The sequence below is a fragment of the Lissotriton helveticus genome, chromosome 1_1, assembly GCF_964261635.1.
Source record: "Lissotriton helveticus chromosome 1_1, aLisHel1.1, whole genome shotgun sequence".
Classification (NCBI taxonomy): domain Eukaryota; kingdom Metazoa; phylum Chordata; class Amphibia; order Caudata; family Salamandridae; genus Lissotriton; species Lissotriton helveticus.
The window spans coordinates 836,393,632-836,406,503 of NC_136057.1; the positions used below are offsets into that span (position 1 = coordinate 836,393,632).

The 12,872-nt window shown below is 42.5% G+C and overlaps 1 protein-coding gene across 1 annotated transcript in view; it reads right to left on the reverse strand.

Annotated features, from left to right (window-relative positions):
• Positions 1-12,872, reverse strand: part of LOC144762956 (tyrosine 3-monooxygenase-like) — a 410,220-nt gene that overhangs the window by 279,489 nt on the left and 117,859 nt on the right. The window contains exons 4-5 of the mRNA XM_078648265.1: positions 6,944-7,011; positions 2,723-2,773 (exon numbers count right to left, since the gene is read on the reverse strand). Coding sequence (XP_078504391.1) covers positions 2,723-2,773; positions 6,944-7,011 — 119 coding nt within the window. The remainder of the gene's footprint in view (positions 1-2,722; positions 2,774-6,943; positions 7,012-12,872) is intronic.

The window sequence follows — 12,872 nt, forward strand, 5'->3', positions numbered from 1 at the left end:
TATGGAAGTGCCACTTTTAGACATGTGCCTGTCTGTGCAGTGAGTATGCTGGCGCGTGATTGGCTGAAGCTGGCTGGGGAGCCTGGCTCACGGAGTCTGTGTGGGTCTGCCCTGGTGGTGAATGGAGAGATTAGCATGCTGATGGCTGGGGAGGAATGCACCTGGGTCTTGAATAGGGCTGGGCTTTTCCCACACAATGCTGGCTCCGCCCCCTGTGGTGCGACTGATGACTCTAGCCTGCTTGGTGAATGCAAAGGGTGGCTGAGGTAATCACAGTGCTCCACAACCAGCTGCGACTGGTTCTCCCCCCACCCTGCACCTGAAGACAAAGGGAAAAGGTGTATAAAAGAGGGGCTGTGACCCCATGAAAATGTTCTTGTTTACAGACTAGAATCTAGCAGGGGCATGCTGCTGCTTGGGCCCAGGGGAATGCTTGCCTCTCTGGGCCCTGCCCAGCCCCTGGCTTGCTGATGGACTCCTTGTGGCACTGGAAGCCTTGCCCTGTGATGTCCTGCTTGTTGCTGGGACCCTCCTGGCTGTGGAGGTCATTTCCTGGGGCCCTTGGTGCTTTCTGTGCCCCTAGCGCCCAGGGAGAACTTTATTTTCCATTTCTGGGCAGAGCGCTGTCGTTTTCCCACTGAGGGAAGCGCTCCTGCCCTTTGTGTGCCCCGAGTGCTTCGTGTGCACTTTATTTTTATATTTACGGTTATTCTCCCGTTTATAGGCCTCTTTGCAAGTGCCCACCTCGCTGGTATGTTTTATTTTAATACCGAGGGTGCCCACCCCTCCTTTCTGCCCTTCGTTTCACCGCCGCGGCCCCGGGAAAGAAAATGGCCGCAAAACCCGAAGTCAGGCGGCCGGGCGCCTGGTGCGGGGCGGGACTTCCGCTTGCTTCAAGGAAGTCCCGCCCGCTGCCGCGCTGCGATTGGCTGCCCAGCTGAGAGAGGAGACGGGGTGCCTTGGAGCCACGAAGGCTCCACATCGAGTCCCGGTCCCGAGATGGGGACCGGGTGAACAGCGAAGCGGGCGCTTTGTGAAGGCGGGGCTCCCATGAGGAGGGAGAGCCCCGCCATGCGCTACCGCCGCCTGGGAGAGAGAGGCGCCGCCAAACCCGGTGAGTGCATTGAGGGAGAGGAGGGGCGTCGGGGCACATTGCCGGTCCCCGCCTCTCCCCTCCAGAGCGAGTCTCCTTGTGCGGAGAGGCCCGTGAGGCCTCAAGTGATACCGAGTCCCCCGAGAGGGACTCCGCCTACCCCTACCTTGAGTCACGAGCCTGAGAGGCTCCCCTGGGCCCCACATTGCTTCCGAGCCCACGAGAGGCTCTTTGCCCATTTTGCCCATGTCGAGTCCCCAGAGGGGGGACTCCAACGAAGGCCCCCACATTGTTCTCGAGCCCTGAGAGGCTCCAACGTTGGCTGCATTTCTGAAGAGCCCACGAGGCTCAGGGGGGCATTCCAGTTGTTCAGAGCCTGAGAGGCTCCCACGTTGGCCCCATCCTCTAAAGCTGCCCAGCACTTCGTGGGCAGCTGCCACATTTAGGTGTTCTTGGCTACCTGCAGCCTGTCCTGACATTGCGACATAGGGCGTCCTAGCCCCAACAAGGCCAGTTGGCCTAGGGACAGTCACAGCTGGTTACTTATGTGAGTTTGGCGCAATTGTGTTTTCCTGCACCTCTGAATGTGTTTTTATGCATCATGTGCCTTGTTCTTACACCTCTGAATGTGTTGTTGAAGCATCATGTGTTTTCCTTCCTCACACCTCTGAATGTTTATGCATCATGTGTAATGTTCCTATGCTTATACCCCTAAAATGTATGGTGATACTTAGGTGGTTGTTTTTCTCCTAGTACAGGTGGTGCTAGTGAGGTCCTGGTTCCCTGCGTGACCTTTTCCTAAAGTGGTTAGGGTTGCGTAGGTGGTACTTAACATTTACCAGTAGTGACTGGTTGTGTGCTAATTTGTGCTACAGTGAATTTACATTCTATGTTCTAAGTGATATACCAAGTGCTAAGTTCTAAAAGTGTTGATTCCTGACAGTGGTCCATGTGGCCCTGTCTTGTACATATCCCCTGTAAATTCTGCTCATGCCTGTTGTCACATTGTAAAGTGTGTGTTTTATCTAATGTGTTTTGGTGTAATACAAAGGCTATTTTTATATATAAACCTTGTGTGGAGTTTCCTTTGTGGTGGGCCTTGGATGTTGTTGCTGGGGGTGCGCGCGCAAACATTTAACTCACATTGCCTCCGAGTTTAGCCTTACTGCTCGTGCTACGTTACCAAGGGGGTGAGCAGCGGTTATCTTGGCGTGTAACTCCCTTGCCCTGACGTGGAAGTGGTAGTCTCTGAGTGACTTTGGCGCAAGCCCTGGCCAGCCAGGGATCCCATTTCTAACACTGCCTTTCAACTTGACTCATGGCAGTAGTTATTATGACTTCACAGCTAAATTGTAATAACTTTAAATCTTGAGAAGCTACATGATTTAATTGTTACAGGTGACTATACATGTCACAACTCGTCTGTAACAAGGACATTGAGACAGACTTTTATTACAGGAATTGCAGACTCCCAAGTATTATATCATTATGTACCACAAGCTTACATTTGAAGAAAGTGTGCCTATTAAGAATGTCAATATTTTATTCAGAAAATACAACTATATAATGATCAGTGATGTAGATATTACTTTGATTAACTTTTACAAAAATGTACAAATCGAAACTCACCAAGTTGTAATTTCTTCAGCTGTGTAGTCCACCTTGGGTAATGGGTTTCCACTAGAAAAACAAGTTAATGCTAATGTATTATATATTTCAAAAACACAAACACCAGTGTCTGGAATTCAAACATATATTCATATATGTTGCATATAATCAGGTTACATTTAATCAGGGCCACTGAAATTGTGCAGCTGCGGCGTTTTTCACATCATTTTGGATTTGGCACATTTTCCACATAGTCTACCATCTGCTGCATAATGTGTTTCTAGCTCAAATAGTTCAAAAGTTACTAAAAACGCAGCAACATGTGTGCCCGCTTAGCTGAAGGGTCCTTTCAAAAGTTGACTGGCCAACTTTTTGTTGCTTAGTGCTGACTTTGAAAGTTAAACTGATACTAATGTCATGCAACGTATGCCAAGAAGGTGTTAGGTGTAAAACTGGCATAATAATGAAGTAATACTATCACAAAATGTGCTGCAGTATGCTGCATAATTAATTTTTTCATGCTGCCAATTTACCATGCAGAGGACATTCATGTCCCACAAATAAGCAATCTCAACTGGTTTGAGCCTATCAAACCTCATCAGTGACATGCAACTGGAGTCTTCATGGCACAGTGAGCATGAGAGCCACATCTGGGCATACGCAATTAACTTCAGGTCGATCACTTATAACAAAGCAAACAGGTGTGGATCTAGTTCTTAAATAATCTCAGCCACTGTTACTTACTTTGTCTGCAATGTAACATCTTTTCCCCCTATAAGTGATGCTAGACAGTGACCTGCCATATACATGTCAGTCTGGATCAGACCCCAGAAGGACCAGTCCAGTTCTAACTGCTAGGACACTGCAATAAAGCCTGGCAAAGGAAATTACTTTTGCCATACAGTAAGCCTTATTTTTTATATTAATAAGTTATCCCTTAAGTGTAACTTGTGGGCCCAAAAAGCCTAAAAAATGTGTAACACTATACATTTAGAAAGTGTGCATCTCACAGTGACTGAAGGTGTAAAAGTTATCTTCATGTGAAAGTTCAGGTACATTTCAATAAGACAGGCCTAGATGTGATTAAAGTATTTATTTCCCATCTTCAATTTGGAAAATGTGAGAAAAGTAATTCAAAATGATGTTCCAATTAATTTTCATAATCTGATCTAATAGTGTAATCAGGTTTTGATAAGATTAGTTGAAAAGTAACTTCATAAAAATTTACTTAAGGCTGCCTGAGTGAGAACTGACTTAAAGCCAATTCTGCAATTCATCAAACATGTGAAGTCGTAAAATACATTCTTGTCAAGGACAGATAACCAGCCCATGAAGAAGAGTTTGTTGTTAACTGCTGGCCATGTAGCAGGAATTAGCCATCTAAGAGGGGGGCGGGAGAGCAAGCAGAACCAAAGCTAGCCTAGCACTTCATCTCTTCAGTTGGAGATGCCAAAAAGGCCTTCCTCTGTTCATTCCCAGGCCCTCGTAGATATCCAGGCTCCAGTCAGAGTGGAAAGAACCAGGGGGGACCCTGGTAAGTAGGAGGAGAGCTTATCTAAGTGGAAGAGTGACTAGGAAAAATGGAGGGAGACCTGTCTGGTAGCAGAAGTGTTCTGTTTTTTCAGAACAAGGGCTCATGGGCCATTTTACAATAAGGTAAAGAAGAAGAGTTGCAAAAGGAGATTGGCATAGGACGAAAATTAGTCAGGACCGATTATGAAAATGTATCCTATCACAGTATAGATCATAGATTGCTACTGATACCTCACCACCGTCTCCACGGAGCACTCCTACACATGGGAAGACCTGCCTAAAGAAGAAAGCCCTTGTGGCAGAAAGAAGAATCCTGACTTCTACACAAAGTAGAGGACTCACCCAAGGACTCATGGACGCCTGACTCCTGCTGGCATCAAGAGGCCTGAACTGCTCTCCAAGGGCACGTGGTTGGTCTCGTGTTTGCCTGCTTCAAGAGCACAAAAATACAGAAGGACTACTGACTTTAAGAGGACCTGGATGTCCACAGAGGCCTGGTCCCTGCAAAATACCTGGCAGTAGAGATAGACATGTGCCTAGAAGCCTTCCCTGAGAAACTAGGGACTGAAGAACTGACCAGCAGAAGCATTCCTAGCAGTTGAACAGTTGGAGAAAATGGGAACTTCTCATCCTTTCAACCTCGAAAGTACCATGACAAGGTTCTAAGGGCCAAATGCATCAAGCTTTTTTGCATTCGCAAATGGTGCGAATCGCAAAATTCGGCCGTTTGCGAATGCAAAAACATTTTTTGGGATGCATCATGTTTTTTTCCATTTTTCGCAATTTAAGAAAATCGCAATTTTTTGCGATTTCTTGAATTGCGATAGCATTTAAGAAATCGCAAATTTTGCGATTTCTTAAATGCTATGCATTATTTTTTTGAAATTGCGAATTCGCAATTATGAAGGGAAAAATTACCATAAAGGAAACCTACATGGTAATTTGCGAAAAGTTTCAAAAATGCACAAAAGTGCATTTTTGAAACTTATATTTTACACACACACATGCCCTTGGGACATGTGTGTGAGTAAAATGTACTTACGTGACATTTCAGGGGTGCAGGGGGGTCCTTTGGACCCCCCTGCACCCTTGAAATTGCATTCTCATTTTGCGATTCCTTAATTGCGAATTCGCAAAATGAGAATGCCTTCCCATTGATTCCTATGGGCCTCTAGGCCCATAGGAATCAATGTAAAGCGATTCCTTAATTGCGATTCGCAATTAAGGAATCGCAAATAAGGAAAATTAAGAAATCGCTAAAACTTTTGCGATTTCTTGATGCATAGGAATTTGCGGTTCCTAAATTGCGATTCCTTAATTTTCGCAATTTAGGAATCGCAAATTCCTACAATGATGCATGTACTGCTAAGTCTTGCCCAGAGAGGTCACACCCAAGGTGGGCAAGAAACCCAGGTTTGCTCCACTCAAATGATTTGCTTTTGCTGAAAATAGGTTTAATAAGACTCTGCAGTAAAGACAGCTAGCCTTGTGGAGCCCTGCTCAGAAAAAGGTCCAAGCCATATACTGTTGAAGGATTGTGAAAACCAAAAAGGATAAAACGTTGGACTGTGGAAAGTTGGCAAATTTATTCGACCCCCGAAGCAACCCAGACATCTCTGAAATCATCTTTGTCCTGCTCAAACTGTGTCCATCAAAACCAATGGTGTGAAAACTGAGCTCAACTATGACATATCTGACTTTGAGGATCCTCGCCAGCCTCAGTCTTGGACCCTGACCCTCAGAAGAATTGTGGCTTTCATTTCATAGACTAATTCCAAAGTTAAAATCTTGGCAACCTCTTCAGTCTATTCAACCTCCACTCCATTTCAGTTATCATGAAATCGTGCCTAGTCCCAGTGAGATATAAATGGTTGTTTTTCCATGGGGCTTAACCTTTTCTACTTAATTTTGCATTACATGTGTAAAAAATCTTAGCCCTAGTTCTCCTTATTGAAATTTAATGATCTTGGTGTATTTTTGCTCATTCATTTTCTCTCTGCATTTTTTAATTGGGTTTGGGATTTTATTGTGTTGTTTTCTTGGCTGTGACATTGATGGCACTGCTTGAAGATGTTGTTCTCTGGGTTATGACAGCTGCTTGTGTGTACCCACCAGTACCTGGCATTGGTCCGCGATTCGAGCCACATAATATAGCCTTATAGCCCGCCGTAGAGGGCTATACCGGCTATTAAAGACCCTCTCCAGCGTTAAAGGCCCCGAGCCGAAGGCGAGGGCCTTTAACAAGGGAGAGGGACTTTAATAGCCGGTATAGCCCGACTACGAAGGGCTATAAGGCTATTAGAACATTCTGCCACTAGAGGGCAGAATGTTCTAACAAAAAAAAACAAAGCCTTATGGGAGCGTGAGGGGATTGGAATCCCCTCAGGCTCCCTGAAGCCTTTGTTCACAGCCAGAGCAGTGAACAAAGAAACATTGGAATGTTGGAGCTCCAGGCTTATACCAGCCATTATAAGCCCGGAGCACTCCATTGTTTTCAATGGAGCTCCCAACATTCCAATGTTCTAATATTATATAATATAATATTTGTTCGTCTTAGCACAATGATTAATAGGAAATGAAAACTGTAATGTTCAGTGCTCGTTCACTGGACAAATACGTGACAAAAAATCACACACAAAAGCAAGAGGCAGAAGTACCACAATGAACTGGAGTAATATTAATTTGGTTCGTATGTATCGATTTACTTACTGTCTGTATTCATAAGCCATCTTTGTGATAAAAGCCCGCCGCTTCCTGTATTCCAAATCAGTAAATCCCTAAGCACAGGAAACGATAGGAAAAGTTCCATTAACCAACCAATTGTTTTTGTTATGCATGTATTTATTTATTCATTTATTTATCAGCAGCAACAGGATTTTGACAAGCAATGCTATACACAAGAACCGTATCAAACGCTACCTTCGTCGGTACTGATTTTGTTGGGTGCATACTGATAATGATAGGCATGAGAAAGATGAAAAGTGATGATAAAACAGTACAAAAACATTACAAACATGTATTAAGCATACATATTTAGTCATTACTGGAGTGTTTATAGTTGTCTATTCCCCCTGAATGGACTTATCCGCAGCGCAGAAATCTGTGCTGTATCAAATAGATCACGCAGGAAAAGTCACCAGACCTTCCTAGAAGTACGCCTGAAAACCTGTACCTGGCACAGTTTTTCAGGCATATTTTGGGAGTGATGGTGACTATGAAAATACATGAAACGTAAGTTGAGGTGGAGATTTCAAGCCAAACTGCTACTTTTTTTGTGAATCGGGCTCTTGTGTTAGGGGGCAGAACTATGCAAAGGCTGCGTTACAACTATGGTGGTGAGGGTGGCTGAGGTGGAGTTTTCCGGGAAGTGGGCATGTAGTAAAATGCCATCTTCACAGGTGTAAGCTTAATGTATGTGGCCCAAGTGGGATCCCCTGGAATCGGTTATTAGTCCAAACTGAATAAGCTATTGTTGAACGGCAACCACGAATAGCAAGGAGGAAAGGAGAGAGCTTTGTTTCATTTGTCAAAAACAATGTTAAGGTCGAGAAGCCAACTCATTCACGTAGGTAGTCACCAATGAGTAACTCAATAGAGCTTGTGTCATAAAGATTGATATGCTCACAAAATTAATTGTGAACATGTTTTAAAAATGAAAAGTCCAACAACAAATAATTAAAAGTGTTTTCCAGATCAAGTTCAAGAGCAGCAAAGGACCTGTAAGGATTAGAAGACGATTTGCCACCATTATGAAATCCAGCTTTTTTAGGGTGGGTAACTGACATATTAACTGTAACCAGCTTACTTGGTTATTTTCGTGTATATATATCTCAGTCCTGAGTAATCAGGTAATTGAGTATGTAATTTGCAGTTTCCGTGTGGGTACACAGTTTAACATTGTCCCCACATTAAACTGTTGATAGGTTCTTATAAGATTCTGGAATTGAATAGTTCTTCGATTAACAGTTTTATTGTCAGATTGTTTCATAACAACTCGTGTTGTGTGGTCTTGTAGCACCATAATAAGTGTTGTGTAAATCTGTAGCTAAACTTACTATTAAATAGCTTGCATTAGCAAATGTATGAGTGGGGTTAAACATTTATAAATTCATGAAACAACAAGAGCGAGGAGGTAGATTTAAAACCAGGCATGCTGCACTATTTATGAAAGCTGAAGACGATTGAAGAGTTAACTAGGGAGGCCAAGACATAGAGAATTAGCATATTCTAGATGGGAGAGAATTATGGTCATCAAAGCTCCTTTTCTAGCTGAGGATGGAAGTAAAAGGATGATTTTATAAAGCAGTCAAGAGTGGAAGTTCTTGACAGTAGTGACAGATGTAGGTGTTTATTTAATCTTGGAAGGCCACCAGGCAGCAGCGCATATAGATGGTGGGGGACTAAAGCCAATACTGGTTGTATCTCCTTTTTTATTTCACGCACTTTTCTTGCATACACGCAGAGACTGCGGAAACGCAGGAGCAGAATTTCTCATGTGCATGTACAATGTTGTTGCAAATACTGACTATAATTGGGTTATCATCCACGTAGGACATGATGTTAAAAATGAAAGACTGAATCATTAGGATCTGGAGAGTAATGTAGATGTTAAAAAAATTTCAGCTCAAGCATAAATCCTGGGGTACCGCATAGCATATTTTTAGAGCTTCAGAGCAGAATAGTGGAGGAGTTACCATTTGAGTTTTGTCCAACAGAAAGGATCATAACCAATAAAAAGCTTAAATGGTAATGGCCATAGACAAAGGCATGGTAACAGGACCTTCTGAGAACCGGTATCAAATGCAGCAGAGAGATCCAGGAGGTCACGCAAATTGTCACTGATAGAGGGTGTCGGGGAAACTTCTAAAGCCTAACTGATCAGTGTTAAGCAGTGAGAAATGCTGAGTAAAATAACATATTTGATTTTGCTTCCTTTTAATGAACTTTTGAAAAAAATAGAAGGGATACTGGTCTGTAGTTACTCAAGGTGGTCAAATCAATAGGTGCTATTTTAGAAATGGAATAACTTGAGCATGTTCCCATTTGCTGTGAACGGTGTTAGAGATAAGTGGGAAGTCACAGACCTGAAGAATACCAGATGCTACTGTATCGAAGTTGAGAGACAGGATCTGTGGCAAGAAAGGGTGGAAAGGGGAAACTGATGAGATGGTTTTCAGAGAAAAGCAGACAGTACTTATGAAGTGTGGATCAAAGCATGAAAGGATAGTAGGGAAGTTAAACTGAGCTAAAAAATAGGAATTAGATTGAGAGTTCGAGCCTGTAACAATAGGTTCAAAAAGGGCTTACGTATCTTGTTGTCTTGAAAGAAAGCAGCAAGAGAGGAGCATAGTTTGTGAAAGGCAACAGGGGAGCTGGTAGTGGCAGGTGAGACACAAAGATCGATTAGAAATATACAAAATTTGCATGCGGAGATATTGGTATTCGTAATTTAATTTACAAAGAAAGCAGAAGTGACTATTTTAATTTGCAGTTTATAACTGCATAAGACAGTACCCCAATCGTGTTTGTCTAATGAGCACAAAGATGTGTGGCAAATACTCTCCAAAATTTTACAATGTATGTTTTTTGGCTCACAGCAGGTCACCTGAGAACCATCAAGCAGAAGGAGCCTTGCTCTAAGAGCGTGAAGTCTCCATAGGAACAATGGGCCATATGTAGGAAGCCAAATTGTGATTGCAAACGCTGGAATTCGCAGAATTTCACCGTTTGCGATCGCAATTTGGGCAGTGTGCTATGTAGCAGACAAAACCCACTTGCAAAATAAGGAATCGCAAAATTATGCGATTTCCGATTTTGCGAATGCATTTAAGGAATCCCAAATTGCGATTCCTTAAATTCAATGTAGGAAGCACCCAAGTTGTGCGATTTTGGCTTAAGAATTTGCAAATTCCCACCGACTTCAGGTTGGTGGTAATTTGTGATTTCCTTGAAAAATTCACTTTTTTGCATTTTTCAAAGTGCCATGTGGCGCACATACGTGCCCTTAGCGCATCTATGTGCGCCACATGTGCACACATGCTTATTTCAGGGGTGCAACAGGGTTTCCTATTGACACCCTTGCAACCTTGAAATTGCATTCTCAATTTGTGATTCTCTAATTGGGAATCGCAAATTGAGAATGTCTTCCCATTCATTCCTACGGGCCTTCTAGCCCATAGGAATGAAAGGGTAGATATTCCTTATTTGCGAATCTCAATTTGCAATTCTCAAATAAGGAATATGTAGGATTTGCAGAATATTTTGCAAATCCTACCTACATTGCATTTTGCGATTCTCTAATTACGATTTCCTAAAAATCACAATTAGAGAATCACAAAAAACGTTTTACCTACATATGCCCAATGTCATCTAGTTGAGTAAAATGTCAGTGCTTTGGGCTTAGTGTGAGCTAGAGTGTCGCTGAAGTTTTTACTTTAGAATAAATTGAAAAACGCAGCATAATGATTGACGTGAGGGGGAATGGTGGTTCGGTCATTAGTATGGGGCAGTCAGTGAAGATAGGGGTGTAGGAATGTTATACCACATGGGTAGGGTTAGAGATGCATTATTAAAGCCCTAAAGTGAGAAGGGCTTGATTGAGAGCAGAAAAGTTGGGCACATCCAGATGAGTCAAGTAACCTATATTTTTCTGCATATTAGGATCACAGGAAACTGACAAATGTTAATTGCCTTTCAGCTGCAGAGCCATATCAATTAGAAATTGAACCCAATATTTACACGAGCATGTACAATTGTGAAGTAGAAGGCAGAAGTATCAATAAAGGCTAAGGTTTTTTTTATCAGTTAAGAAACATTAACTATTGTTATGTTTCAGTTTGAAATAATATCAACTTGACTTCAAGATGATAGTGTTGGATATATGCTATAGGTATATTTATCCACTGTTAGGGCTAGGTTGTTCTACTTGAATGTTAAATAACAAAAGCTATTTAACCCCTTCCCCGCTCATGACGAGCTCAGCTCGTCATGTAACGCGGTTTTTAAAAAAACGCAGCGATCAGCGGGAAAACCGCTAGCGCGCATGCGGTTAATTTGTCTTCAGATTTCCACCTTGACCTGCAGATGTCAGTTGCTAGCAGAGTAACAAGTCAGAGTGGAGATCTCTGTTATCTTTCTTATTCCATTCCCTTTCCCTCTTTTCACTATTATCATGCACATTGATATAGTATGGGGTGGATGGGAGATGTGGTGAGGGGTAGAAGTGTGCATCACTCTTGCTGGATCCAGACTACAGAGTTAGTGCTTTCTGGCATGAAAACACCTTTCCTTGATAGATTTAATTGTAAAGCAGATAATGAATATAAAGTTGACTGACACCCACATGAGTATGAGACATGCTGCATAAAAGCACTAGTCAACAATATAAAGGAATAAATGGCATGCACATTTGCTGTGGTGCCTTTGATAGTGGTAGCTATCTTACATGTTTGAGGTTGTAGCTTTATTGGCTGTCGTATATATGAATCAGATATTATGAGTCAGATATGGATGTTATATAATTTGAGGTAAGAAGAAGCCATTGTCAATCACTTTTGCTTTATATTCAGAGTTTTGAACATAAATTCCTTGGATTTTAGGTATGAGTTTGTGGAGAATGTTTTCTAAAGCAAAGGTGAAGCAGAGGAGATATTTCCATTATCAAAGATATCAACCTTTGGAGGAGGCTATAATATTTGGACTAAAGAAATAGATATTTTGTGGCCCTCACTTTAGAGCCTTATGTAGAAAAACTCATCCAAATCTGCTATACGTTTTCTCTGGATTGAGTGCCAAGAGAAGGTTTAAAACGATCATATCCATGGGGCATCTTTATAGGGGAGGGGAGGGGAGAAGAATATTGGCCTCTTGCTTGTATAAATGTGCCATGTCTTTCTCTCGGGCCTTTAATTCTCTAGATTTATCTCTGGTTCTTGCAGTTGTATGTTCTTGCTTTAACGTACTTGCCCAGTTGCTTACCAACATTGTTATTTCTCCGTGAAATTCAACTTTGATCCAGAGAAAACTATTCATGGTTTCCCCAAATCATCTATTTTTTTTTATTAAAACCTGAGATTCTGAAGTTCTTGGAAAGTGGTTGCCAAGTTGTTTGCAATGCATTCGTTTTTAGCGTTTTCGATTCTGCATGCATTCTTGGAATACTGGGATAACTAAAGAAAAGCATGGATTACATGGTGTGCATCCCACCCCCACTATGAATCACACAGTAATATTAGCCTTTTAAGATAAGTCCACTGCTATGTGGCTAGAGTAAGGGGTACTTGGCTTTTTACACGTGAACATGTGTGCAAATGCATGTGAATGTGTGCACGTGTATGCGGGTTGTGTGTATATGCAACTTTGTAACTGCACACAGGCAAATACAAAAAGAATGGTAGTTCTTCCCTCAACTCATGAGGAGGAAGGGGAGGGAAGAAAATCTGTATCTGCTAATTAGCTGTCATACTGTACTATGCAGGACAGTCCAGGCCGATGAACAGGAAGGCCATACTTCTGGAGCCTACACAGGAGGGGGCTAGCCTCTGACATTTTGGGGGGAAAGTCCTTGCAGTGATGACAGCGAAGGGTGGAGTTGAGATCCCCAGAGGAGATGTGGGAATTGACTATCTGACTGCACCAT